The sequence below is a fragment of the Podarcis pityusensis genome, assembly GCF_964106645.2.
Source record: "Podarcis pityusensis genome assembly, chromosome: W".
Taxonomy (NCBI): Eukaryota; Metazoa; Chordata; class Lepidosauria; order Squamata; family Lacertidae; genus Podarcis; species Podarcis pityusensis.
Genome location: NC_138045.1, coordinates 24673866 through 24700643, shown reverse-complemented (window position 1 = coordinate 24700643; position 26778 = coordinate 24673866). Strand labels below are relative to the sequence as shown.

Here is a 26778-nt window from a genome sequence, read left to right as displayed (position 1 = left end):
AACCCGACAGGTGTGCTTGCGAGCATGCCACTACTACATACAGTAATGAAATTTAAAGGAGGAATACGATCCCTCCACCCCTTCCTTCCAGGCTCCTTTCACTCTGGACATTCTTGGCGAGCCACGCGGAGCTCGCCCCGGCCACGTGACCCTGGCTCCGGAAGGAAGATCCCGCTAGGAGGACTTCCGACGCCTTCCCTTCCCAGGCCTAGTGCTGCTTTCTCTCTCAACCCGCCCCTCCCTCGTTCTACTTCCTATTTCTGGCGGAAACGAATGGGATTTCCTTTTCCGGTACGGGTCGAGAAAGAGAGAGAGAGAGAGAGAGAGAGAGAGAGAAGCAAAGAAAGAAAGAAAGCCAGCCAGCCAGCCAAGCTAACTTGAGTCCCTGGGCGCTGGACAGAGAGGCTGAGGCAGGAGCAAGCCGGACGGTGGGAGGTCGAGGCGGAAGAGGCCTGCACCGTGGCCGAGGCAGTGGCAGCGTGCGCGTGTCATGGCGGAGCTGACTCCGGGGCCGAATGCGACACCCGCGGGGGCGGGTAAGAGCGAATGCTTCGTAGACGCGTTGCATCGCGTCCGCCAGGTAAGAGGCTCGGGGTGGGTCCCCCACCTCATCAAAGCGACCCGCGCCTCGGTCTTTACAGGAGAGGGGCTGAACCTGGAGGAGGCGTTATGTGAAGAGGTGAGGAACGGTCGCCCCTCACGCCTCCTCCTGGGAGAAGGGAGGTCAGCGTGGGAAGGGACGCGCCTCAGTTGCGGGGAAGCAGTTTTGGCACCTGACAGGTGTGCGGCCCAAACTATACCACTTAGTAACATGACTTGATATTTGACACAGCTTGCTGAGTTCAGAGTATTGGTTTCTGTCTAGCTTAGTTGTCTGCACAGGTAGGCAGTGGCTCTCCATAGTTCCAGGAAGGGAGCATTCCCCAGTCCTATCCTTAAATGCCACTGGGGATTGAACCTGGAACCTTTTGTGTGCAACTGAGCTGTACCCCTTCCCCATAATATAAGATCATAGAACGTTAACTTATAAGTCAGGCCATTGAGGGGTCTCTCTAGTTCAGTGTTGTCTGCACTGACAGGCAGGGGATAATTCCCAGCCCTACCTGGAGATGCCAAGGATTGAATCTGGGATCTTTGAATCATATGCTAAAAATGAACTTAGATTCTAGTTGTCATGATTCTAAATTAAAAGCAGATTTCAATAGAGACATAGCCTTATAACGTGGCAGACCATTAGCCCATCTAGCTCAGAGGGCTGGGCTTGACCAGACCTGGAGGAAAAGGCATATGGAAGGTGGGGAAAGCTGTCCACCACACCTCCTGCTGGGAGAAGGGACCAGCATGGAAAAAGGTTATTGCTATGAATGCTGTGCCTCAGGTGCGGGGAAGTCTTTTGGCCCTGTTCAGGTGTGTGGCCAAACTACATAGCAATAAGACCATTGTTTTAAAACTAGGAACGTAGGCATATATGCTGTATATTGAGTCAGAGCACTGGGGTCCTTATTGTCTAGCTCAGTATTGTCTACACTGACTGGCAGTGGTTCTCTAGGTTTTCTGACAGGGCGTCTCTCCCAACCCTACTTGGAGATACTACTGTGGATTGAACCTGGGACCTTCTGCACGCCAGGCAGATGCTGTGCTATGTAGCTATACCCCCTCACCTTAAATATCTTTCCAATATATCTCTAGGGGCAGGGTATAAATAATAAATTATTATTATTAAGAAAGACATGAAGGCAATAGCATCATTGATGTTGATTCCTAGCAACAGGTACAGTGTCCTCCTGAAACTGGAGGTCACATACAGTAGAAGTTTTCCTCCTCTAAAAACTAGGTGCGTCTTTTTGTCAGGTGCGCCTTTTTGTCGGGTGCGCCTTATGGAGCAAAAAATACAGTACTTTTATAAACCAAAGAATTTCAAGCATTGTAACCTTTATGTACTCACAGAAGAGTTGCTTTAAGCCAGCAGTAATTTTGGTTTCCCTCAGGGGTTGAAATTAGCCGGTGCCATATGTGGTTGCTGAGACTCGAGAATTCCTCCTTGCCTGACTCCTGAGTAATCTGTTGCTGCCCAAGGGAAGTACTGCTTCCGCTGCAGCAACATGAGTCACTGAGCTGGTGCTGAGGGGCAGGGAAAAGTGCCTCACATGCTTTTCTGTCTCTTACTGTTGCATGAAGGGGAGTGCGAAATGGGCTGCTTCTGGGTTGGTTCTGTGGCACTCAAGGGGGGCGTCTTGTGATAGGAGAGGGCCGGGCAAAAAAAGAGGGCAAGAGAGGTGGCAGAACATTGTGGGCTGCTGAAGAAAAAGGGGTGTGTGAGCATGTCTCTGTGGCTCAGCTTCGGTTCTCTAGCAGCTATATTGGCGTGAGGTTTTTCCCTCTCCCCTTTCACCTCTGCGGAGCTCAGCTGCAGTCTGTAGCTTTTTTCTCTGTGTGTATATACTACCGCACGCGTGTGTGTATCCTGGAAGGAAGAAAACCAAAAGAGGCTTGGACAAACGGGCTGGCCCAAGCAGGTGGGAGGCACCCGCCCAGGTGAACCCCCGCTCAGTGCCGCAAACCGCGCCCACCTGTGGGGAAGGGAGGGCGGAAATTCTGGGAGCTGCGATGGGCTGGCTGGAGGCTGCTCTCCCTTGTCTCTGTTCTGTCTGATGAAGGGGCAGCTGTGATTTGTGAGGAGGACAGGCACCTGGCCATTGCCCTTTCAAATGTGCTCCCTCTCTGTCTCCCCCATCTGTCTTGGGGTGTGTGTAGGGAAGCACACTCATTTCAGCGACTGTTCAGTCTGACTAATTTAGATAGATATTCCCCCACCCCTTCCCCTTGCTCTTTGGTCCTAATAATCTTTGCCTATTGATGTAAGTGTACTTATGCAGAAAGCATATTGTTGTTACATTAAGGAATGCAGCAGAGCCCATAAAGATCTGAGAAAGAAAGAAAAAAGTAGTTCACAGGGAAGGTGAGTTCCTTTGCTATCATGCTACTAACTTGGAGGTATGTTTTTTGTGTTGTTATTTATGTAGCACTTTACAGGGTATGAAATGCCTTTAGACACATTCTTAAGGTAATTGAATTTAACTGTTAGGTGTTGCATTCTTAAAAGGCAGTTTTAAGGATATATATGTATAGTTAGGTGATTGAGACCTCTCCCGCAGCTGGAAGTTACGTCATTAAGCACACGTTGCAATCACCAGCTTGAGTAGCAACTTTCACTGACTGGTTTCTATCTTGCTGGGAAACAGAGGAAGTGTTGCTTCCAGTCTCCCATGGATCATTAATGAGCAGCTTTCTGGGAGATTGTACATATGCAGTTAGCATGCCCAAAGTGAATGCTTATGAATGTCGAAAGTACCGTATTTTTTGCCCTATAGGACACACTTTATCCCCTCCAAAAATGAAGGGGAAATGTGTGTGCATCCTATGGGGCGAATGCAGGCTTTCCTGGGCTTCCTGCAGCTCTGCGCCACCCTCCGGATCCCGACGCGAAGCCCCGGAGGGTGGCGCAGAGCTGCCTGCGCTCCAGGGCTTCCTGCAGCTCTGCGCCACCCTCTGGAGCCGGGCGCGAAGCCGCGCGGGGCTCCAGAGGGTGGCGCAGAGCTGCCTGCATTCCGAAGCCTGGTGCGCGCTGAAGAGCGCGCCCGGGCTTCGCGCACCTCTCCGCAAGCCTGGGGAGACCGGCGCGGCTCCCTAGGCTTGCGGATAGCAGGCTGTTCTGGGGGCTGGGGTCGGGGGAAGCTCGGGCTTCCCCCGTGCCTGGGGGGGGAATAATTTTTTTTCTTTATTCCCCCCCCCAAAAAAAAATTAGGTGCGGCCTATGGGGCGAAAAATACGGTACTTTTATTTATAGCACCTCTCTTAACATTGCAAATTACTTTAAGTGTCCAAAACTGGTGTGAAACTGCTCGTAGTAACACATATATGCCGGCATCTGTAAATATTAATTATTCAAATGTTTTATGCTTTTGACCAATTAAGAATTGCTATTAAAATGTGATATTAACAATGCGTCAGTGATGTGAATTGTATTAATTCATGCATTTTGAAAAATAAAAAGAAAGTGTTGCTGAACTGGGGGGGGGGGGGGGATGGCGATTAGCCATTCTGTTTTTGTGCCTGTAACCTAGGTTCCAGGGGTCATGTAGCGAATAGCTTCTCTATCCCAGTTTCTAACACTGGTAGCCCTTTACAACACCATCTCCAGCTGTACAATATCCTCCTAGAGATAGAGCAGCTGGAGCTGTAAACAGTACAGGCATCTCCTCACTTATGCAGGGGTTACGCTCTGGGTCCCCACGTGCATAAGTGAAATCGCGTAAAGTAGGGTGCACCTTCTAAAAAGCCTCCAAACACCCTCTCTGCCACTCTCTTCAATCCATACTAAAAATACTGTATCCCAAAATATCCTCAACTAGAATTAAAGCTCTGGGATAGGTTGGAGGATGTGTTGGAAAGCTGCTGCTGCTACTGCGCTACCCTACACAGCAGCTGTTAGGCGGAGAGACTGAGCAGCGTAAACAAAGTTTACAAGCCAGCCCTGGGATCCCTTGTCTGGCACAGTTCTGTAAATTGAAAACTATGGAGAGGCCTGCTCTGAATAGAGATACTGGATTCTTGTCTCATTACACATGCTAAAGCTATTTTTGGTCGTCTGCATACTACCCCTTGCTTTTTCCTGTAGGACTACCGTATTTTTCGCTCTATAACACGCACCTGACCATAACACGCACGTAGTTTTTAGAGGAGGAAAATCCGTAGGCATGCCACCCGTAGGCATTCCCTCCATAACACGCACAGACATTTCCCCTTACTTTCTAGGAGGAAAAAAGTGAGTGTTATGGTGCAAAAAATACGGTAATTGAAGTCGTTAACCGTTGTTAACAGTCACCAACCGGTTTACCATACCCATTAAGCCAATCACCCATCTCCCACTACCCTTCTAAGAAATACCCCACCCCACCCTCCCAGTATATATAAGGGTCTGGTGACCTCTGCTTCAGTGTATCTGAAGAAGTGTGTATGCGCACAAAAGCTTATACCAGAACAAACTTAGTTGGTCTATAAGGTGCTACTGGACAATTTTTTATTTAATTTTTATTTTGACTGCGTCAGACCAACACGGCTACCTACCTGAATCTGGAATCACTGGGGAGCAAGTCATTGTCGTCTTCTTTGGCAATTACTCATAGCTGAGTAAGATTGCCTTACATAAACATGGTTTTAACAGTGAGTCCATAAGTGACTCTGGAGGCCAATTCTGGATCAACATGTCCTTCTACAGTGGGGACATAGGGTTCTGGGCAGGAGTTGATCAAGGTGAGGGTTTGCCAAGCATGCCTTCCTCTTAGCACGTTTCTCCCTTTCGTCCTGAGTTTGAGCGTCTTCAAAGCCCCTGACACCTTTGGTAAAGGCTGTTCTCGAATTGGACACTCACAGGCCAGTGTTTCCCAGTTGTTGGTGTTTATACGACATTTTTTTAGATTTCCCTTGAGACAGTCTTTAAACCTCTTTCGTTGACCACCAGCATTACACTTTGCATTTTTAAGTTTGAAATAGAGTAGTTGCTTTGGAAGATGATCATCAGGCATCTGCACAACATGACCAGTCCAACGAAGTTGATGTTGAAGAATCATTGCTTCAACACTGGTGATCTTTGCTTCATCCAGTACACTGATATTAGTTTGCCTGTATCCCCAAGTGATGTGTAAGATTTTTCAGAGATACCGTTGATGGAATCTTTCGAGAAGTTGGAGATGGCATTTGTAAGTGGTCCATGTTTCACAAGCATACAGTAAGGTTGGTAGTACAATAGCTTTGTAAACAAGCATTTTGGTTTCCCTGCGAACGTCCTCAAACACTCTGCACTTCAATCAGGAGAAAGCTGCAGTCACAGAGCTCAGGCGATGCTGGATTTTGGCATCAGTGTCAGCCCTTGTGGAAAGATAACTGCCCAGGTAGGAGAAGTGATCAAATTTTTCCAACGTTACACCATTGAGTTGTATTTGTGGTGCTGCAGAGGGGTTGTTTTTTGCTTGTTGGTGGAGCACTTTGGTGGTTTGGATGTCGAGCGATAGACCAAGCTTTTTGTAAGCTTCTGCAAAGATATTTAGGATGGTTTGAAGGTCATCCTCTGATTGTGCACACGCTATGTTGTCATCAGCATACTGAAGCTCCGGATGTTACGGTAACCTTACTCTTTGCTTTCAGTCTACTCAGATTAAAGAGCTTTCCATCTGTTTGATAAATGATTTCTACCCTGGTGGGGAGTTTCCCTTCGACAGTGTGTAGGATCATGGTGATGAAGGTAATAAATAGAGTTGGGGCAATAACACAACCCTGTTTAACACCTGATTCCACTGTGAATGGTTCACTTTGAGAGCCGTTGTTATCCACGATTGTTCCCGTCATATTATCGTGGAGGAGCTGAATGATGTTCACAAATTTATCTGGGCAGCCAATTTTCAGGACAGTCAGCGGGGCATTGTGATTTACAGTGTCGAAGGCAGGGTGGATTTGATTTAAATAAAATCGATTTAAATCACAATTTAAATCACTAGCCAGTAAGACTTGATTTAAATCTTTTTTTTTTTTTTTTACAGAAAGACTCATTCGTGCTGGTATAATCTTAATATTCACAATCAGATGAAAGTTTCATTTTTGGAATAATAAAATTTCAGAGTACTTTTTACAGTTATATCAAAAATTACTGATTTGGTTATACTAGGCATAGGCAAACTCGGCCCTCCAGATGTTTTGGGACTACAACTCATCCCTAGCTAACAGGACCAGTGGTCAGGGATGATGGGAACTGTAGTCTCAAAACATCTGGAGGGCTGAGTTTGCCTATGCCTGGGTTATACTATTAGAAATACATAGACAGTTAACTTAATAAACCTCACAATAATTTCATAATTAACTGTTTATAGGGGCTATATCTCCCAGCAGCCCTGGCTTGGGAGAGGCTGGTCTTCCTTTTCTAGAGGGGAGGGGGGAGGAGGAGAAATACAGTTGGTAGGCCTAGGCTGGAACAGGCTTGCAGAAAGAACAGGCCGAGGAGAAGCAGGCTGGTGGAAAGCTGGAAAAGGGGAACCAAGAACTGGAGCAGAGAACTTCAGGGAGCCAGAATCTAGTACCAAAAGGGTTTTAGAACTGATTCAAGAATTTGGTCAGGTTGCAGGATTTAAATTGAACAAGTTAAAAACTAAGGTTTTAGAGAAAAATCTAACACCAATGGAGAGAGAGAGGTTTCAGAATGTGACAGGTTTAACAGTGGTTAAGAAAGTTAAATACCTGGGGATTAACATGACAGCAAAAAATGGGAATTTATTTAAAGTTAACTATGAAAAATGTTGGGCTGAAGTGAAAAAAGATTTAGAAATTTGGTCAAATTTGAAGCTTTCACTGCTGGGCCGTATTGCTGCGGTAAAAATGAAGGTATTGCCTAGAATGTTGTTTTTGTTTCAAACATTGCAAATTGTGGACAAAATGGACTGTTTCAAGAGGTGGCAGAGAGATATTTCTAGATTTGTCTGGCAGGGCAAGAAGCCTAGAATAAAATTTAAAATACTAACAGATGCAAAGGAAAGAGGTGGATTTGCCCTGCCAGACCTCAAACTTTATTATGAATCAGCAGCTTTTTGCTGGTTGAAAGAATGGCTGCTTCTTGAAAACACTGACATTTTGGATTTAGAAGGTTTTAATAATGTATTTGGATGGCATGCATATTTGTGGTATGATAAGGTCAAAGCACATAAAGCATTTAAAAATCACATTGTCAGGAAAGCACTGTTTAATGTTTGGATAAGATACAAGGATTTATTGGAAAACAAAACTCCAAGGTGGTTGTCACCAATGGAAGCGAAAGCCTTGAAAAAGGTCAATATGGAGGTCAAATGGCCGAAATATTGGGAAATATTTGGAACAAGATGGAGATAGACTGAAATTGCAGAGTTTTGAAAAATTAAAAAACAAAGTGCGAGACTGGCTTCATTATTATCAGATAATGGAGGCATACAATTTGGACAAGAAAATTGGCTTCCAGGTGGAAAAATCAAAATTAGAAACAGAACTGTTAGAACCCAAAACTAAGAATTTGTCAAAAATGTATAACTTGCTGCTGAAATGGAACACTCAGGATGAAACTGTGAAATCTGCTATGATTAAATGGGCACAAGACGTTGGACACAACATTATGTTCGCTGACTGGGAACAGTTATGGACCACAGGTATGAAGTTTACGGCATGTAATGCCCTAAGAGAGAATATTATGAAAATGATATACAGGTGGTACATAACCCCAGTTAAGCTTGCAAAAATCTACCATTTGCCTGATAATAAATGTTGGAAATGTAAAGAAATTGAAGGTACATTTTTTCACCTTTGGTGGACGTGCCCAAAGATTAAGGCTTTCTGGGAGATGATATATAATGAATTAAAAAAGGTATTTAAATATACCTTCTTGAAGAAACCCTTTGAGGGTTGAAGAGCCTTTCTCCTGGGCATAGTCGGCCAATCGGTGTTAAAAAAGGATAGAACTTTCTTTATGTATGCAACAACAGCAGCAAGAATACTCATCGCAAAGTATTGGAAGACACAAGAGCTACCCACACTGGAGGAATGGCAGATGAAATTGATGGACTATATGGAATTGGCGGAGATGACTGGCAGAATCCGTGACCAGGGAGAAGAGTCGGTGGAAGAAGATTGGAAGAAATTCAAAGACTACTTACAGAAATATTGCAAAATTAAAGAATGCTAGAGTGATGTTGGATTGAAATTAAGTGGCTTCTAGCTGTACAGGCTTTAAAGTTATATATAGATTAAGATTAAGGATTAGGATTAAAGAGGTTAAAAGAATGGAAAATTGGTTTTTAATAGGTAAAAATTTAATGTTCTATTATATTAAGACTAAGGATTGGGATTAAAAAGAAGGGAAAGGAATTGCTGGACAAACAAATTGAATTGGAATACAAAAGAGGGAGGTATGAGGAGGTCCGGGAAATAAGTAAATGTAAAAGTAGTGATGAAAAGATGGAATTGTTTTTAACTGTTTTTTCTTTTTTCTTTTTGTATTTTGTATTATGTATTATGTATTTTTCTTTTTATTTTTAAATTCTTTTTTTTATTAATGTGTTTCTTTTCATATGAAACTTTAATAAAGATCATTTTTTTTAAAAAAGAGAACTTCAGGGATTCCTGATGCAGGACTGAAGTTCCAGGTAGAGACTTTATAGTTTGGACAATGTCAGGCGAGCCCTGGGAAGTAGGGCCTGGAACCAGTGAACTCTTTTATTAGTTGACTGGCAAGCACTTCAAGGTCTCGCCAGGGACTTACAGATCCCAGTTACTGTTTCCACTCGCCCCCCCCCCCCTTTTTGGATTTGCTTCTACATTCAGGTGCCTATTCTGTACAGTTAAGTTAGCGCAGTTGTTTGAACCCAGTGGGATTGGGAAGAGGTTGCCAGCCCTGAAGTGCCTTCAGCATTCGCCTCAAGTCTGAGTTGCACAGACACGCAACTGACTTGCACAATTATTATGCAAATATTCCAAACTTGTGGATTATTCTGCTCACAAGGTTGCATTTTCATTTTTTACTGCTTCATTCTTAGCTACTTGTGCAGATCTATTCTACTCCAAACAATCTATTCATTGAACCTCTTGGAACTTAGCATTTGGTAAGGGGTTGATTCTGTGTATATAAATTTGCAAAGGAACGATGGGATTAAGGTTTTTTTCCTCAACTCTGTGTGTTTATTTTATAACATTTTTCCTGTGAAGAAAAGGCATGTTGTTTTTTTAAATGATATTTATTAAAGTTTCAAAGAAAAAATTACATAGATAAAAAGAAAAGAAAAAGAAAAAGAAATAAAAAAGAAAAAAATACAAAATACAGGAAAAAGATAAGAAACACTTAAAAAAACAACACATCGATCTTTCCATAACTTACATTTCATTTCCTTACTTCCCTGACTTCCTCACACCTCCCTTTTTTGTATTCCAGTTCTATTAGTTAATTCAGCAATTCCTTTCCCTCTTTGTTTTTGTCTTAATCCTTTAACTTAATATATTATAACTTTGGATTCTCATCTGTTAACAATCCATTTTTACATACACCTTTATAACATTGCTGCTAAGACCACTTAATTTCATTCTGACATCATTCTAACATTCATTAATTTTGCAATATTTCTGTAAATAGTCTTTAAATTTCTTCCAATCTTCTTCCACCGACTCTTCTCCCTGGTCTCGGATTCTGCCAGTCATTTCCGCCAGTTCCATATAGTCCATCACCTTCATCTGCCATTCTTCCAGAGTGGGTAAATCTTGTGTCTTCCAATACTTTGCAATAAGTATTCTTGCTGCTGTTGTGGCATACATAAAGAAAATTCTGTCCTTCTTTGGCACCAATTGGCCGACCAATCCCAGGAGAAAGGCCTCTGGTTTCTTCAAGAAGGTATATTTATATACCTTTTTCATTTCATTATAGATCATCTCCCAGAAAGCCTTAATCCTTGGGCAAGTCCACCAAAGGTGAAAAAATGTACCTTCAGTCTCTTTACATTTCCAACATTTATTATCGGGCAAGTGATAGATTTTTGCAAGCTTGACTGGTGTCATGTACCACCTGTATATCATTTTCATAATATTCTCTCTTAAGGCATTACATGCCGTAAACTTCATACCTGTGGTCCATAACTGTTCCCAGTCAGCCATCATTATGTTATGTCCAACATCTTGTGCCCACTTAATCATAGTTGATTTCACCGTTTCATCCTGAGTATTCCATTTCAACAGCAAGTTATACATCTTTGACAAAATCTTAGTTTTGGGTTCTAACAGTTCTGTTTCTAATTTTGATTTTTCCACCTGGAAGCCAATTTTCTTGTCCAAATTGTATGCCTCCATTATCTGATAATAATGAAGCCAATCTCGCACTTTGTTTTTTAGTTTCTCAAAACTCTGCAGTTTCAGTCTATCTCCCTCTTGTTCCAGAATTTCCCAATATTTCGGCCATTTGGCCTCCATATTGAGCTTTTTCTGAGCTTTCGCTTCCATCGGTGACAGCCACCTTGGGGTTTTATTTTCCAGTAGGTCTTTATATCTTATCCAGACATTAAACAATGCTTTCCTGACAATATGATTTTTAAATGCTTTATGTGCTTTGACCTTATCATACCACAAATATGCATGCCATCCAAATACATTATTAAAACCTTCCAAATCCAAAATGTCTGTGTTTTCAAGAAGCAGCCATTCTTTCAGCCAGCAAAAAGCTGCTAATTCATAATAAACTTTAAGGTCTGGCAGGGCAAATCCACCTCTTTCCTTTGCATCCGTTAGTATTTTAAATTTTATTCTAGGCTTCTTGCCCTGCCAGACAAATCTAGAGATATCTCTCTGCCACTTCTTGAAGCAATCCATTTTGTCCAAAATTTGCAATGTTTGAAACAAAAATAACATTCTAGGCAATACATTCATTTTTATCGCAGCAATACGGCCTAGCAGTGAAAGCTTCAAATTTGACCAAATTTCTAAGTCTTTTTTCACTTCAGCCCAGCATTTTTCATAATTGTCTTTAAATAGATTCCCATTTTTTGCTGTCATGTTAATCCCCAGGTATTTCACTTTCTTAACCACTGTTAAACCTGTCTCATTCTGAAACCTCTCTCTCTCTCAATCGCAGTTAAGTTTTTCTCTAAAACCTTGGTTTTTAACTTATTCAGTTTAAATCCTGCAACCTGACCAAATTCTTGAATCAGTTCCAAAACCCTTTTAGTACTAGATTCTGGCTCCTGTAATGTCAATACTAAGTCATCTGCAAATGCTCTCAATTTGTACTGTTTAGCTCCGACTTGTATACCTTTAACCAATTGGTCCCTTCTGATCATATTCAGCAGGACCTCCAGGACCGATATAAAAAGCAATGGGGAGATTGGGCAACCTTGTCGTGTCCCTTTTTCTATCTTAAATTCCTCCGTCACCACATTATTTACAATTAATTTAGCCTTTTGTTCTGAATAAATTGCACTTATACCATTTTCAAAGCCTTGGCCTACCCCCATCCCCTGTAGGTTCTTCTTCATGAAACTCCAAGAAATATTGTCAAAGGCTTTCTCCGCGTCCACAAATATCAAAACTGCCTTGGTATTTATATTCACTTGTAGTTTTTCTAAAATATTGATTATGTTTCTCACATTGTCAGACAAATGTCTACCCGGGAGAAAGCCTGCTTGATCTTTATGTATCTCTTCCATTAGGACTCTTTTTAGTCTTTTAGCCAAAATGTCTGCAAAGATTTTGTAATCCACATTGAGCAGTGATATGGGGCGGTAGTTCTTAAGCTGGGTCTTTTCAGTCTCTATTTTCGGTACAAGTGTAATATACGCTTCTTTCCACGACTCTGGTGCCCTTTTCCCACCCATTATTTCGTTACAGACTTCCTTTAAAGGTTGTACTAGCCATTCTTTCAAGGGTCTGTAGTATCTAGAAGTCAGTCCATCCGGTCCTGGAGATTTACCTAGTTGCATATTCTGAATGGCACCTTCTACCTCCTGTTCAGTTATTTTATAGTTCAGCATTAATTTATTTTCTTGAGAGATGAAAAGGCATGTTATCTCTGTAGACACAAATTCACACTTTTGAGAACTGCAAAAGCAAGCATCTGTGTTTATATCTTCTCATTAGAAAAACTGTCCCAAATAATCTTACAGAAACTTCTGGAAGATCATGACATTGTGAATGGATTAATGGAATTCATTTACCAAAAAAATTAAACATTGCATATAAAACCTCATGCTACATAATTAAAAACAAATCCTTATTTCCTGATGAATAGCTTTTGAACTATAACGTAACTTAAATAGAAAACTATCTTTAGAAAGATTTTTCCTCCAAAAACATTTTTTTAAAAATCCAATTTAAATAAAAAAAATCCAATTTCAAAAAATAAATCTGATAAATATAATTTTTAAAAAATATCATTGATTTTTATCCACCCTGGTCGAAGGCCTTAGTCAGGTCAATAAATGCCATATACAGGGGTTGGTTTTGCTCTCTGCATTTGAAGCTGTCAAGCGGTGAAAATCATGTCCACTGTCCCCCTAGAAGGCCGAAAACCATTTTGGGATTCAGGAAGGGTCACCTCGGATATTGTTAAGAGATTGTTTGCTATGATCCTTGCAAGAATTTTGCCAACCGCATATAAAAAAGGATGCCTTGATAGGTTCTGCAATCATGTCTTATCACCTTTTTAAAAGAGGTTGATAATTTTGGCATCCCTAAAGTCTGCTGGGATCTCCTCTCACCCAGATTTTTCCAATGAGCTTGTGAAGTTGTTGTGCAAGTTCAGTTCCACCCACTTTGAAGACCTTGGCAGGTATCCCATCAGGTCCGCTGGCTTTGTTGTTTTTCATTTGGTTAATAGCTGTACACAACTCACCCAAATTTGGAGATACTGCAAGCTCATCTCTAATTGGTTTTTGCAAAATTTGTGAAAGGACCTCAGCAGCTGCGGGTGAGTTGTGGTTAAGGAGATGCTGGTAATGTTCTTTCCAGCATAGTGCAATAGCTTCTTTATCTTTTAGAAGTGTGGTACCGTCTGTTGAGCGTAGGGGGCATATGCCCATAGATGGTCTTTGTGGCTTTAAAGAAACTGTGCATCATGAGTGTCGGCTAAGTGCGGGATCTCTTGAGCTTTATTTTATCCACCACGTGTTCTTGAGTTCTCTGGTTCTTCTTTGAACCTCAGCCTTAGCGTTGGCATAGGTTTTTTTCTTAGTGGCGCAGTTTCTATCTCTTTGCCAGATCTGAAAGACCTTCCTTTTCTTGTCAATAATGCCTTCAAATCTCACTGTATTCTCATCAAACCAGTCCTGGTGTTTCTTGGTTTGGTATCCAATAGTTCGTTCACAGGCTGCAATAATGGATGTTTTTGTTGGCTATTTGCAGTTTAGTAGTGCTGCAGAGTTCAAAATTGGGAAAGGAGTACGGCAAGGCTGTATATTGTCTCCCTGCTTATTTAACTTATATGCAGAATTCATCATGCGAAAGGCTGGGCTGGATGAATCCCAAGCCGGAATTAAGATCGCTGGAAGAAATATCAACAACCTCAGATATGCAGATGACACAACCTTGATGGCAGAAAGGGAGGAGGAATTAAAGAACCTTTTAATGAGGGTGAAAGAGGAGAGCGCAAAATATGGTCTGAAGCTCAACATCAAAAAAACGAAGATCATGGCCACTGGGCCCATCACCTCCTGGCAAATAGAAGGGGAAGAAATGGAGGCAGTGAGAGATTTTACTTTCTTGGGCTCCATGATCACTGCAGATGGTGACAGCAGTCACGAAATTAAAAGACGCCTGCTTCTTGGGAGAAAGGCGATGGCAAACCTAGACAGCGTCTTAAAAAGCAGAGACATCACCTTGCCAACAAAGGTCTGTATAGCTAAAGCCATGGTTTTCCCAGTAGTGATGTATGGAAGTGAGAGCTGGACCATAAAGAAGGCTGATCGCCGAAGAATTGATGCTTTTGAATTCTGGTGCTGGAGGAGACTCTTGAAAGTCCCATGGACTGCAAGAAGATCAAACGTATCCATTCTTAAGGAAATCAGCCCTGAGTGCTCACTGGAAGGACAGATTGTGAAGCTGAGGCTCCAATACTTTGGCCACCTCATGAGAAGAGAAGACTCCCTGGAAAAGACCCTGATGTTGGGAAAGATGGAGGGCACAAGGAGAAGGCGACGACAGAGGACGAGATGGTTGGACAGTGTTCTCGAAGCTACAAACATGAGTCTGACCAAACTGCGGGAGGCAGTGGAAGACAGGAGTGCCTGGCATGCTCTGGTCCATGGGGTCACGGAGAGTCGGACACGACTAAACGACTAAACAACAACAGCACTGCAGAGAGCTTGCTGGGGAGACCATGCATTAAAAAGGGACTAAAAAATAACTTAAACAAGGTTTTAATAACAAAAACAAAAACTCCTTATACACTAAATACATCAACAACAAACATGACCCAACCACCAACCCATCCCCCAGGGTAAGGAGAGAGCTAGGTGCTGCTCCTTATATACTATGCCCAAATGCTGACACAGCTTAATTAACACAACCTAGCAGCACCTGCTATGTTTCACAGCTGTAAGACTGGGTCTCGTTATTTGCGCTGGCCCTGGCCCTTAAAGACATACACAACTTGTGAAGCAATAATGAACCTTCACATTTTAAAGTGACCATTCAACAGTTTTTAGCTTCGTCCAGTGTTCCTCAGTGTCATTTGGGAATTCCGAAAGCAGATAGTCCTTAAGAGTTGTTTGGAGGCAATCCTGCTTAATGGGCTCTTGAAGCGCTTGAGTGTTCATTTTGCGGCTTGGTTTCCTTCCTTGAAGCCATCTTGATAGCCATCATGGAGCATATTAATTGGTGATCTGCCCAGCAATCATCAGCACTCGTCATAGCTCTAGTAAGGAGCGATCTTCAGCTCGGACAATTACATAGTCTAAGAGGTGCCAGTGGTTTGACCGAAGGTGCCTCCCAAGATATTTTAAATTTATTTTTCTATTGAGTGTGTTGGTAATAACAACATATCGACAAAAGTAAGATTTTGTTCTGGTTGCTGTTGCCAATTCCTTCTTTCCCAATAGTCCCAGGCCACAGTTCAAAATCTTGTCCAACTCTTGCATTAAAGTCACCCAGGAGGATAATTTTATGCTCCTTAGGTATCTCTGATAGGATGGTATCCAGCTGAGAGTAAAATTTTTCTTTCATGTCTTCATCGGCATCCAGTGTTGGTGCATAAGCACTTAGAATAGTGGCCTGTTGGTTTTTGGCGAGTTTATTCGAAGGGTTGATAGTTGCTCATTAATGCCAGTAGGGACTTCTGACAAGAGCGTCACAATATCATTTTTGATAGCAAAGCCTGCTCCATGTACTGGAGGTTCTTGTTCAGGTAGAGCTTTCCAGAACAATGTGTAGCCCCCTTTTTCTTCCTTCATTTGTCCCTCTCCTGCTGCAGTATCGATGTTAAAATGTCACAATTCTCTTGCAATGATGACAATTCTGTGTTCAGGACGCTCATTATCTGTGTTATCCAACAAAGTCTGTATGTTCCATTGTCTTTTACGACCACTGTGTGGTGACCCCACTGGGCATGGTAATCCAGTCAGGGAAAAAGGGAGGCAGACTATGTTTAGGGCAGCCTTTCTAGCCCCTCCCCCTTTTTCAGGGTGAGCAGAGTGGATCCTAAATAGGGCTGTTCAGTCATGGATTTAGCTGCCGAACTGCTCAACTGCCTCATTCCTTGAGTTAGAGTGACTGAATCTGTATCCACCGCCCATGTGCCTGTTCATGACTAGGGGATTCCAGGTTTCATGGTCCTGCCCCTGTTACCATTTGCCTATCGCCATGGGACTTTGAGGGTTTGGGATGGGGATGGGTTTTTGGAAGACGCCTGTGCACGAATTTGTTTTATGTGTGTATATCAGTGCACGCCGATCAACGCACAGTCTTCGCAGTAAGGCTCTGTTCCTTTTTTTTTTGTAATAATTTTTTATTGATTTTCCATTAAACACATATAACCAAATCAAACATTTTCACAAATTTCAACTTTTGGACTTCCGTCAGCTTCTCTGCCAATCTTCCATATTAAATTTTTTTATTACGCATTCCCTAAATTTAATATTGCCTTTTAATATACCCTTCCTATCTTGTTCTCTTTTTTACAATACTCCTCAAACTTTCACAGAGCTTCTTTAAACCCCGCTAGCGTTATTTGATCATCACATATATTTTTCAGATATTCTGTAAATTTTCCCCAGTCCTCGATGAACTTGTGATCTCGTTGATATCTAATCTTCCCAGTTAGTTTGTCCAATTCTGCATACTCCATAAGTTTCATTCTCCATTCTTCAAGGGTCGGTAGTTCCTCCTGTTTCCATTTTTGGGCCATTAATATTCTCGCCGCTTTTACAGCATATTGGAAAAGTTTACAGTCCCTTCTGTTTATCTCAGTTCCTGTTATTCCTAAAAGAAAGGCTTCTGGTTTCTTTACAAATGTATATTTCTACATCTTCTTCAGCTCATTATATATCATTTCCCAGAAACCCTTCACTTTCTTACATTCCCACCACATATGGTAAAATGTCCCTTCTTTTTCTTTACATTTCCAACACTTATTACATGTTTTATACATTTTCGCTAGTTTAGCCGGTGTAATATACCATCTATATATCATTTTCATAACGTTTTCTTTTAACGCAGTACATGCTGTAAATTTTATATTTTCCTTCCATATCTTTTTCCAATCCTCCAATTGTATATTATATCCAAAGTCCCTGGTTCTGTTTCAGTGGCATGAGTATCACGACGACCAGTAGATTCCTATCTGCTGCAGCCTTCATCCGCCTTCACAGCCATTGTAACATACCGCTTGTTAGCATCCGCCTGTTATGCCGTTGAGGATTTCTTGGGTCATTCTTTGTCTAGCTCCTCCCCTTTGACCTTAGTGCCTTGGGTGACCCTGCTGGGAGTACAAGACTCTCGACGGCTTCACACACAAGGGTCATAGGAATGTGCAAGCCCACTCACCACAACAAGGTGATGATCCAGCAAGTGAGCAAGTACAGTCGACTATTGCCTGGTAACTAGAAAGGCTCTTATGTCAATTAATCTGTTTAATATTGATAATAGGACAGAAAGTGACCATTTGCCCTTGGTTCTTTCTATTGTACCCCAGGACATAAACTTGCACCCCGCAGTCCGGATGCCAAACCATGAACTAGATGGAGACTTGCCGATCAGAAAGTCGGCAGTTTGAATCCCCGCGATGGGGTGAGCTCCTGTTGCTTGGTCCCTGCTCCTGCCAACCTAGCAGTTCAAAAGCACGCAGCACAAGTAGATAAATAGGTACCGTTCTGGCGGGAAGGTAAACAGCGTTTCCGTGCACTGCTCTGGTTCGACAGAAAGCGGCTTAGTCATGCTGGCCACATGACCTCGGCCAGTAAAGCAAGATGAGCACTGCAACCCCAGAGTCATTCACGACTGGACCTAATGGTCAGGGGTCCCTTTACCTTTACCTAAAGCAGTCTACTGCAGTTAATGCCAGGCTAAATTTGGAATCAGCAATATGATCAAAAAATAAAAAGGTCAATCTGTAGAAGCTTCTATTGAGGCATATGATAATCTTATTGAACTTTTACAGGATGTGGTCTCAACTAGCGTAAATTCGGGTGACAAAATCATTAATTCCACAGGGTGTAACTGGTTCATCAATGCTTGTCATAGAAAGAAAAAAGATCTTGGACTCTTACAGAGAGTATAGTAAAGCTGGCCTAAGTTACTTACCTCCAACCTATCTTGTATTGAAAAGATAGTATAAGCACTGTTAGCAATGAAGAAAAGGCAGCTTGAACATAATTCCTGGTCCTTACTATTGAACGATTTCTTAAATAATGATGCTAAAGGGTCATTCCACACCAAATCACCTGCTTTTCATACTCGACCGTGCTCTCACGACTCAGATTTTCTTCAAAAAAAAAAAAAAACAATACATACCTATGAGATAACCACAAATTAATTTTTAAAGATATTTTGGTCCAAAATTGGGTGCAGGAGAATTTTTTTAAAAAAGTTTTCTTCCCCCCAAAATTGAAGAAAATCTGAGTCATGAGAATACATGGCACCAGGTGATTTGGTGTGGAATGACCCCAAATTGTTCTGGCACTTGGTTTTCAATATGTTAAAAAATAGCACTCCTGCCCCCAGGTGCACCATCCCGACTCATATATGGGAGAATCATTTAAAAACAATTTTTGCTGAAACTTCAAACTCCCTCTCCAGAAGTGATGGTCCTGCTATTGACGTATTAAATGTCCCATTATGGAACAAGGTCATAGTAGAAGAATTAATCAGGAGCCTAAAGAGTGGCAATGATGATTCCAGAGGAGCTGATCAAATCAAATAATAATAACATAATCTCCGAAACCCAAGCTGCTTTCCATGCAAACTACTTAACATCTGACCAGACCACTCCAAGGCAATCTATGTGGCCTTTATGGACCTAAAATCTTCCTTTGTAGTCAAAGTTGTATTGAGTGATGGAGGACAAAAGATTCTTATACCTTACAAAAGCCTTATATAGTGATAGTAACATGCAGGTAAGATACGGCCCACTGGGGCAACACTCTGACAAAATCACGATATCAAGAGGGGTCAGACAGGGTTTTATTCTTGCCCCCCTATTGTTTAATCTTTTAAAAAATGATTTAGAGTAAGTCCTAATGGGCCGAGATGGGCACTGCCCCAAACTGGGGATAAGAAGCACCCCACTTCTATTGTATGCGGATGAAGTTGCTATCCTTTCACGCTCCAAATCTGGGTTAAAACATCAGCTGAGGAAGTTTTTGGATTATTTCTCTGAAAATGACCTCACAATCAATTATGCAAAATATAAAATTATGGAAATAAATTCTCCTCAAACAGATGGTTCCTCAACGGTCATGCCTTGAACAGACCAAAAGCTTTCGGTATTTAGGATTTATCTTTCACCACACAAAGTCTTGGAACACCCATTGGTTGATTACACCCCAAGTAGCAGAGGTAAGCAAACTGGCAATTCTCTGTTTCTTTCATACACAGGGAGGTCAGTATACCTTAAAAGTATTTAATGCGAAATCTGCATCACAACTCTTATATGCTGCCAACATTTTGTACAAGGGCTCTTTTCTCAAGCTTGATACATTTCAGTTAAAGTTTCTGAGGTCCTTTCCTTACTTCAGGTATTAAATTGTGTACCAAATTTGATACTTCTGTTGGAAACAGAAGGTCCATTTTCAATTAAGGCCTGGTGGAGTGCTATGAAATATTGGCTAAGAATCCGTGTGTATGGCCTTGGGGACGGTCTACTCCTTCATTTGATACATCAGCTCCTGGTCAAAAACCATGGTGCGTAAGGCCTCCTTGATAGGTCTTTCACCATCTTTTCTTACACACCTGGGGTATGATACTGCTGTCAAAACTGAAACAGAGGTTATGGGAATACTGTCTTTAGTGATTTACAATCTTGCTCACGGGACCTGTGGCCCTGCAGGGTTTTTTATTATCTCCCTACCTTAAAAATTTGACCGTCTCTAACTATCACCTTCTGTTTTCTAAAGCCAGATTTTTCCCTTCTGAAGTGCTGAAGTGAAGATTGACTGGTGTCCCATGCCAAAATAGGCTGTGCCCATGTTCCCAGGAAGTTGAATGTATAGAACACATTTTATTGTATTGTAGTCTGTATAAACAGGTTAGACAGCATCTAATCGATCCAATACCAACAGAACAACCTGGAATTGCTGAATCCTTTTATGTTAAGCTTCTCCTTGAGGATAAGTTTGATTCTATTATATTGGCTGTGGCAAAATTCCTCTTGGAGGCAGTAAAAATCAGAAATCAGTATGTACAGGCTAATGCTCCTCTGTTGGCTAGCAAGGCTGATTTTACACCTTAATAACTGTTGATATTTACTATTGTTGTACTGTGTATTTGGGGTCTATGGACTACAATAAAGTTCTGTGTGTGTGTGTGCATGCCCGTGCTTTTATGAGCCAGGATGGACAAGGGTCAAGAAGACAGGTGGTTGTTTTTACTCGTCCAAGCAGCCTGTCCACATCCTCTGAGATAACAGGTTAAAACTGATCCCATACAACTTTACTAGAAAGAGCACTGGCACTCTCCCGCCCCAGCCCTGCTACCACAGTGTGTTGATGTGTGCGCAGAATATATTCTTGAGTTTTCTTCTCATAAACTTACAGCAGTTTCTTTTCTATTGAGCTTCTTTATTGTTGACAAAGATTTACATTTTGTCAAATTCAAATAAAATAACATTATCCTTTCCTTCTTCCAGCCATCTGGCTCTGAGACTCAGTGCTGAGTCATGTACAATTCACACACTGACACTTTACATTCTCTCTCTCTCTCTCTCTCTCTCTCTCTCTCTCTCTTTTTAATAAAATTTTATTGTTTTTCCAAAAATATCAAAATGGAAAAAACAGAAAAGAAAAAAATCATAACCAAATTAAACCATAATTTTTTGGTTGACTTCCTTCCACTCCGCCTCTTGGTTCCATTATAATATACTTGTTCATGCACGTCCATAATATCTTATATACTTAACAGTCCAATTTTAAAACCTCCTTCATCTTAGTACAAGTGACTTTTAAAAGTTATACTAATGTAATAATATATACACAAAGCTTAAAAATATGCATTTAACACTTGCCCTTTTTATAATAATTTGTTCTGCATAGTTCAGTAATTTATTTTACCAGTGTTTTTCTTTATCTTCTTTGGCTGAGTCGTCTTCCTTCCATAGGGGCTGGCTGGTCTTGGCCCGGCATCCAGTCTCGTATATCGGAACAAAGTTTTCCCCTCAAACAATCCATAAAGTCCTGTACATCTCAAGATCATAACTTCGATTTTTTAAACAATCATTCCCCACATTTTCTTAAAATTTTTATATGTCTTTCCCCAGGCCTTTTTGATAATTTTACATTGCCACCACATAAGGTAGCCTCTTAAACCTTTTGCCCTCCCTTCTTGTTTCTTCTCTAACATAGTCAATTAGGCGGCCATTTTTGTCACATCTGGGCTGTGTTTTAAGGGCTTCTCTGGGGTTTCTGTAGTTGCCTCAGCGGTGTTGGTGAAGCAGGGGGCAGACAAGCAGACAGACAAATAGACCAACAGACAAACAGTTGACATAAAAGGGTTAATAGGCAGAGATTCAAGAGACCAATAGGGTGGGGCCAGAGGGAGAGGGAGGGTGGGGAGGGTAATTTGTAGATATCCCTGTGGGCACATACCTACATGCTCATGCACACAATGGGGGGGGGGGAGTGGGATCCAGTTAAGGGTGGGAAAAGAGGTTAGCGATTTGTAGTAGAGAGTTAAGAATTTAAGACTGGCAAGGTTGTGTTCAGGAGCAGAACAACACAAAACACAACAAAGACAAGGGAGAGAGGAAAAGGAAGAAAAAGAAGGGAAGGAAGGGAAAATGGAGTAAAATATAAAGAAGAAATAGAGGAGAGAGAAATGTGGTCTCTTCCAACTCTATGATTCTATGAAATAGATGAGGGGAAAAAATAGTAATAGTACAGTGGTGCCTCGCAAGACGAAATTAATTCGCTCCGCGAGTTTTGTCGTCTTGCGATTTTTTTCGTCTTGCGAAGCACGGTGTCGGGAAAGTTTTGGAAAAGCTTCAAAAACCACCAAAGTCTTTAAAAACCTCAAAAAAGGCTACCACACAGCGTTCTATGAGTTGCTCCTCGAAGTCAAGTCGCAACTGTATTAACGGTGTTAAGAAAAAGGAAACAAACTTGCAAGACGTTTCCGTCTTGCGAAGCAAGCCCATAGGGAAAATCGTCTTGCGAAGCAGCTCAAAAAACAAAAAACCCTTTGGTCTAGCGAGTTTTTTGTCTTGCGAGGCATTCGTTTTGCGAGGTACCACTGTAATGATAAATAATTGCAGTGATAGTCCAAGTTATAGTATGAAGTGAGTGGCCACAAAGAGGGTTGGTGGGTTACTATTGAAAGTGGGTGGGGAGATATATGTGTGTAGGTCTGTGATTTTTATTATTATTTGTTGAGGGGGAAGAAGAGAAAAGGGGGGAGGGAGGGGGTAGGAGATTTAAGAGTTAAGAGGGAAGGAAAGAGAAAGCAAAAAACAAAGAGCAAAAAACAAACAAAACCAGAAAGGAAAAAGGAAAAGAAACAACTGAAGATGTTGGAAGTGGTAGTACCTGGAAGGTAGTATATATCAGGCATGTCCAACTATGAAGAGACTGTGATCTACTCCCAGTATAAAAAAATCTGGCAGTGATCTACCCATTGTCATTGGAGAGAGGAGGAGTGTGCATGGGGTGGGTGGGTGGATTGCCAAGAGTTGTTGAGCTCTCTCCCCCCCCCCCCGCAACTTTTTGTACACGATAAAGATACCACGATCTACCAAGATCAGCCAGGGATCTACCAGTAGATCACGATCTACTTGTTGGACATCCCTGGTATATGTACCAAGTGATAAAAGTATAAAATAAAATATATGTAGAAAACCCCTTTGAGAGGGAAAGAATAAAATAAAACGTGTGTGTGTGTATTCTCTTTAAAGAGAAAAGGGGGGGAAGGAGAGAAAAAGGAAAGAAAAAAAGGGAGAGGAAGGGGAAAGTAACAGTTGCAATAACAATAGTATGGAGTAGAAAGTTTTGTTTTAAAAGAGGATGGTGATCGTAATGGGGGAGCAGGGGGAGGAAGGACCCCCCCCAAAAAACCACTGACAAACAAAAAGGGGACTCAGATTTTTGTTTTACTCTTTTTTCCCTATTTAATTTTTTTTAAATGAGAAAATTAAAAAATTAAAGAGAATAATAAAATTAAAATTAAAAAAGAACAGTCAGGGGTGAAGCGGCAATCCCAGGAAGTGGCTGTGAGGAGAATCAGAGCTTACAGGGTTAATAGCTCTGTCTGTAGTCCTGTCCTCTGGGGGCTATACTGGAATGTTCTTTGTGTGTGAGCCAAGTTACTTCTGGGTTTTTGCTCTGAGGGGGAGGCAGCCATGCTGGCTCACTCCTGGAATGAGTTATTTTGCTCTGCTGTAAATAAAGCTTCTAGTCTGTACACAGCTTCTTCCTAAATCTGTTATTTCTGCACCCACACAGAGCACACACCGCTATTCGCGATGCTCTGCTGGCAGCTGGGAGAAGTCCAGAGGCGTAGCGGAAGCGTGCTGGACATCCAGTTTATTTCACAGTGGCCTATGTTGGCTTAGGGCTCTCTTCTGGGCACCGTCATTTTAATTATTAACGATCAGAAAAAATTGGGGGGAGGGAAAAGCCTATTGAGAAATATTTTAAAAAATAAGGAAAGGGAATTAAAAATAAAAATGCAAACAAAAATAATAGATGGCTGTAGCAGTGGTGGCTCCCCACAAGAAGGAAAAAAGGTCGAGGCCGGCCTAATCTCCCTGAGGCCTAGGATCTCCAAGACGTTATTATTTGCAGACCGTAAGGTCCTCCGTGGGGCATACCAGGAGAGGCGGTCCTGAAACACTCATAAATCTTAGCAGGTTGAGCAGCAAAGCAAAATACCTTCTAAGGTTCAAACAGTGTTCGAAATTAGCCAGGCACCAGGCACATATGCACCCTGTTATCAATCAAAGAAACACTTAAACATTTCAGTGTAGTATAGTAAAGTAACAAAATATATTTTTTGTTAGCAGAATATGGATACAGATGTTTTCAAAATGAGAGCAAGATCATCAAGTGATTCTGAGGGCAATCCTAGTTGTGATCCAGAATCACCGTTCGAACAGCGTACTGGAGAAAACTTGTTTAATTTGGCACCAGTAGCAGGCCCAAGCAAACCTCCAAAAAAGTTGCTTGAGGGCCAGTCTATGTCATTACCAAGGAGGCTGGGTTAATCATTGTCTGAAGAATATACCTGCCTCCAGATCTAGTCATGGTCAAAAGGATGCAGGTATCAACAAGGGTGCCCCACATCGCCTTTAAGTGTCTGTGCAATGCCAGGTCAATGATTTATAAAACCACTGCCATCCATGATTTGATCATAGATGAAGGGATTGACCTGGCATCTATAACAGAGATTTGGTTGCACATGGCAGCTGCAACTGTTCTCACTGCTGCTTGTCCACCAAGTTTCTCTTATGCACAGCATCCCAAGGCATGTGGGTGGGGAGGGGGGGGTTGCAGTGATTTTTAGGAAGTCATTAGCTTACATCAGGCATCCTGTTGGGAAGACCCACTTTTCGGAGTGCATGTTCTGGAAGTACCGGAGTCCTATTGTCATGTTAAAAGAGATTTTTTTTGGTGTAAGGTTTTGTGAACTGGAATTCTTTTAATCAGGCTGCGTACATACCATACATTTGAAACACACCTCCCTCCAAGAATCCTGGTAACTGTGTAAAGGTAAAGGGACCCCTGACCATTAGGTCCAGTCGCAGACGACTCCGGGGTTGCGGCACTCATCTCGCTTTAATGGCCAAGGGAGCCGGCGTACAGCTTCTGGGTCATGTGGCCAGCATGACTAAGCTGCTTCTGGTGAACCAGAGCAGCGCACGGAAATGCCATTTACCTTCCTGCTATTTATCTACTTGCACTGTGTGCTTTCGAACTACTAGGTTGGCAGGAGCTGGGACCGAGAAATGGGAGCTCACCCCGTTGCAGGGATTCGAACCACCGACCTTCTGATTGGCAAGCCCTAGGCTCTGTGGTTTAACCCACAGCACCACCCGTGTAACTGTTTACCCTTCACATATCTATTAACTTTAACAAGCTACAGTTCTCAGAATTATTTGGGGGAAGCCATATGACTGAATGTGCTCTAAATTAATGATGTGGATTTGACCACATTCTCAATAGGCATATTATCTTCCCAGGCAAATTGCAGCTTTTTTGGTGGTGGGGGGGGGAGGCAGATTTTTTTTGCAACTGTGGCAGGGCAAGGAAGGTTTAAACCTCCCTTTACCCCATGTACTGCCATTTTGATGACTCCATGCCAAATTATTAAGCCCCTCACCCCACATGATGTGGCCAATACTGTATTTAACACTTCTTTGACTTTTGCCACTCCAGACTTCTGAAAGAGCATGAGACACTTCTCTCCCATAGTGTGGATTTCTAAAGCCTTGATGAAACCACAAAGACTCTGCTCTGTATCACCATCCTCTGTGTCTGTTTCATCGAATATTTGTTTGAGATTGGTAGAGCTTTCTTCTACCTGCACAGTCCCAGTGTTAATTGTTTATAATACTTCACACACCCAAGGAAATAGACTCTAAGGCTGGGGCATCTGTAGCCCTCCAGACATAGTTGGGCTCCAACTCACATTAGTCTCCGCCAACATGACCAATAAGGGAAGGAGGATGGTAGTTTTAGTACTTGACATCTGGGAAGCAAGGACTTCCGGGTTCCCGTGACATGGCGGGTGGACCATGAATCGGACGGCTCCATCAGATTCAGCTTTGCGGAGCCTTGGGGAAGAGCACCTTCCCCAGAAAACCCCAAAAGGAGTGTCTCGGGCACCTTCGGCTCACAGACGGCGCCACGACATTGCCGGTCCCTGCCTCCATCCTGAAAGGCACGGGGGGAGCCGAGAGCGCCGGTGAGCTAGGCACCAACGCAGCTCCGCAAAAGCAAAGCCTCTGATCCAGCCACAAGCGGTTACCTTTCCAGCATATTGTGCCAATTGGAAGGTGAGGAGACAATTAATTGAAATTTGGCTAATCTGGCAAGAGAAATGGGAGTGATAAAAGGAAGTCTGCTCCCGTTCTTGGTGCTAAAAGCACAAAATACTTACAAGTGAAGTGTGGATGAAATTCACTTTGGGAAATAAGTTAATTAATGAATAACCAGGATTAAAATATTTCACATAGCTTTTGTCTATACCAATCTCAAGACTTTTTAAAGCAATGGCCTTGACTCAAACTTAATTTGAACTTGAACTTACTTTTTGACAAGATTGAACTTGACCCAAAATGGAGGATAAATCTGAGAAGGATTACAATGTTATTTAATGGAAGAATACTATAATTTTCTTTTCTGGAAGAAAGACAGGACTGACTCTGGAAATTACTTTACCTCTGGGAAAGAGCTTCTGTGTTAATTAAAGTGTCAAAGGTTTATTACAAGGCACTAGCTGGTTAAAATCAAGATTGTAAAAAGAGGACTAGAATACTCATTGCTAATATTGGACTAAACCAGATTCAAAATAAAACTCAATAATATAGATTTATTGTAC

General features: G+C 42.0%; 1 protein-coding gene across 6 annotated transcripts in view; it reads left to right on the top strand.

Moving 5' to 3' along the window:
* Positions 1-304: 304 nt before the first annotated feature.
* Positions 305-26778, top strand: part of LOC308467742 (far upstream element-binding protein 3-like) — a 312914-nt gene continuing 286440 nt past the window's right edge. For 2 of the 6 annotated variants that reach the window (XM_080989441.1, XM_080989444.1), the window contains exon 1: positions 306-580. In XM_080989441.1, the coding sequence (XP_080845567.1) occupies positions 491-580 (90 nt within the window). In that variant the 5' untranslated portion in view covers positions 306-490. Of the gene's footprint in view, positions 581-26778 lie in introns of all 6 variants that reach the window. The other 4 variants (XM_080989440.1, XM_080989445.1, XM_080989443.1 and 1 more) reach the window with 3 other exon arrangements.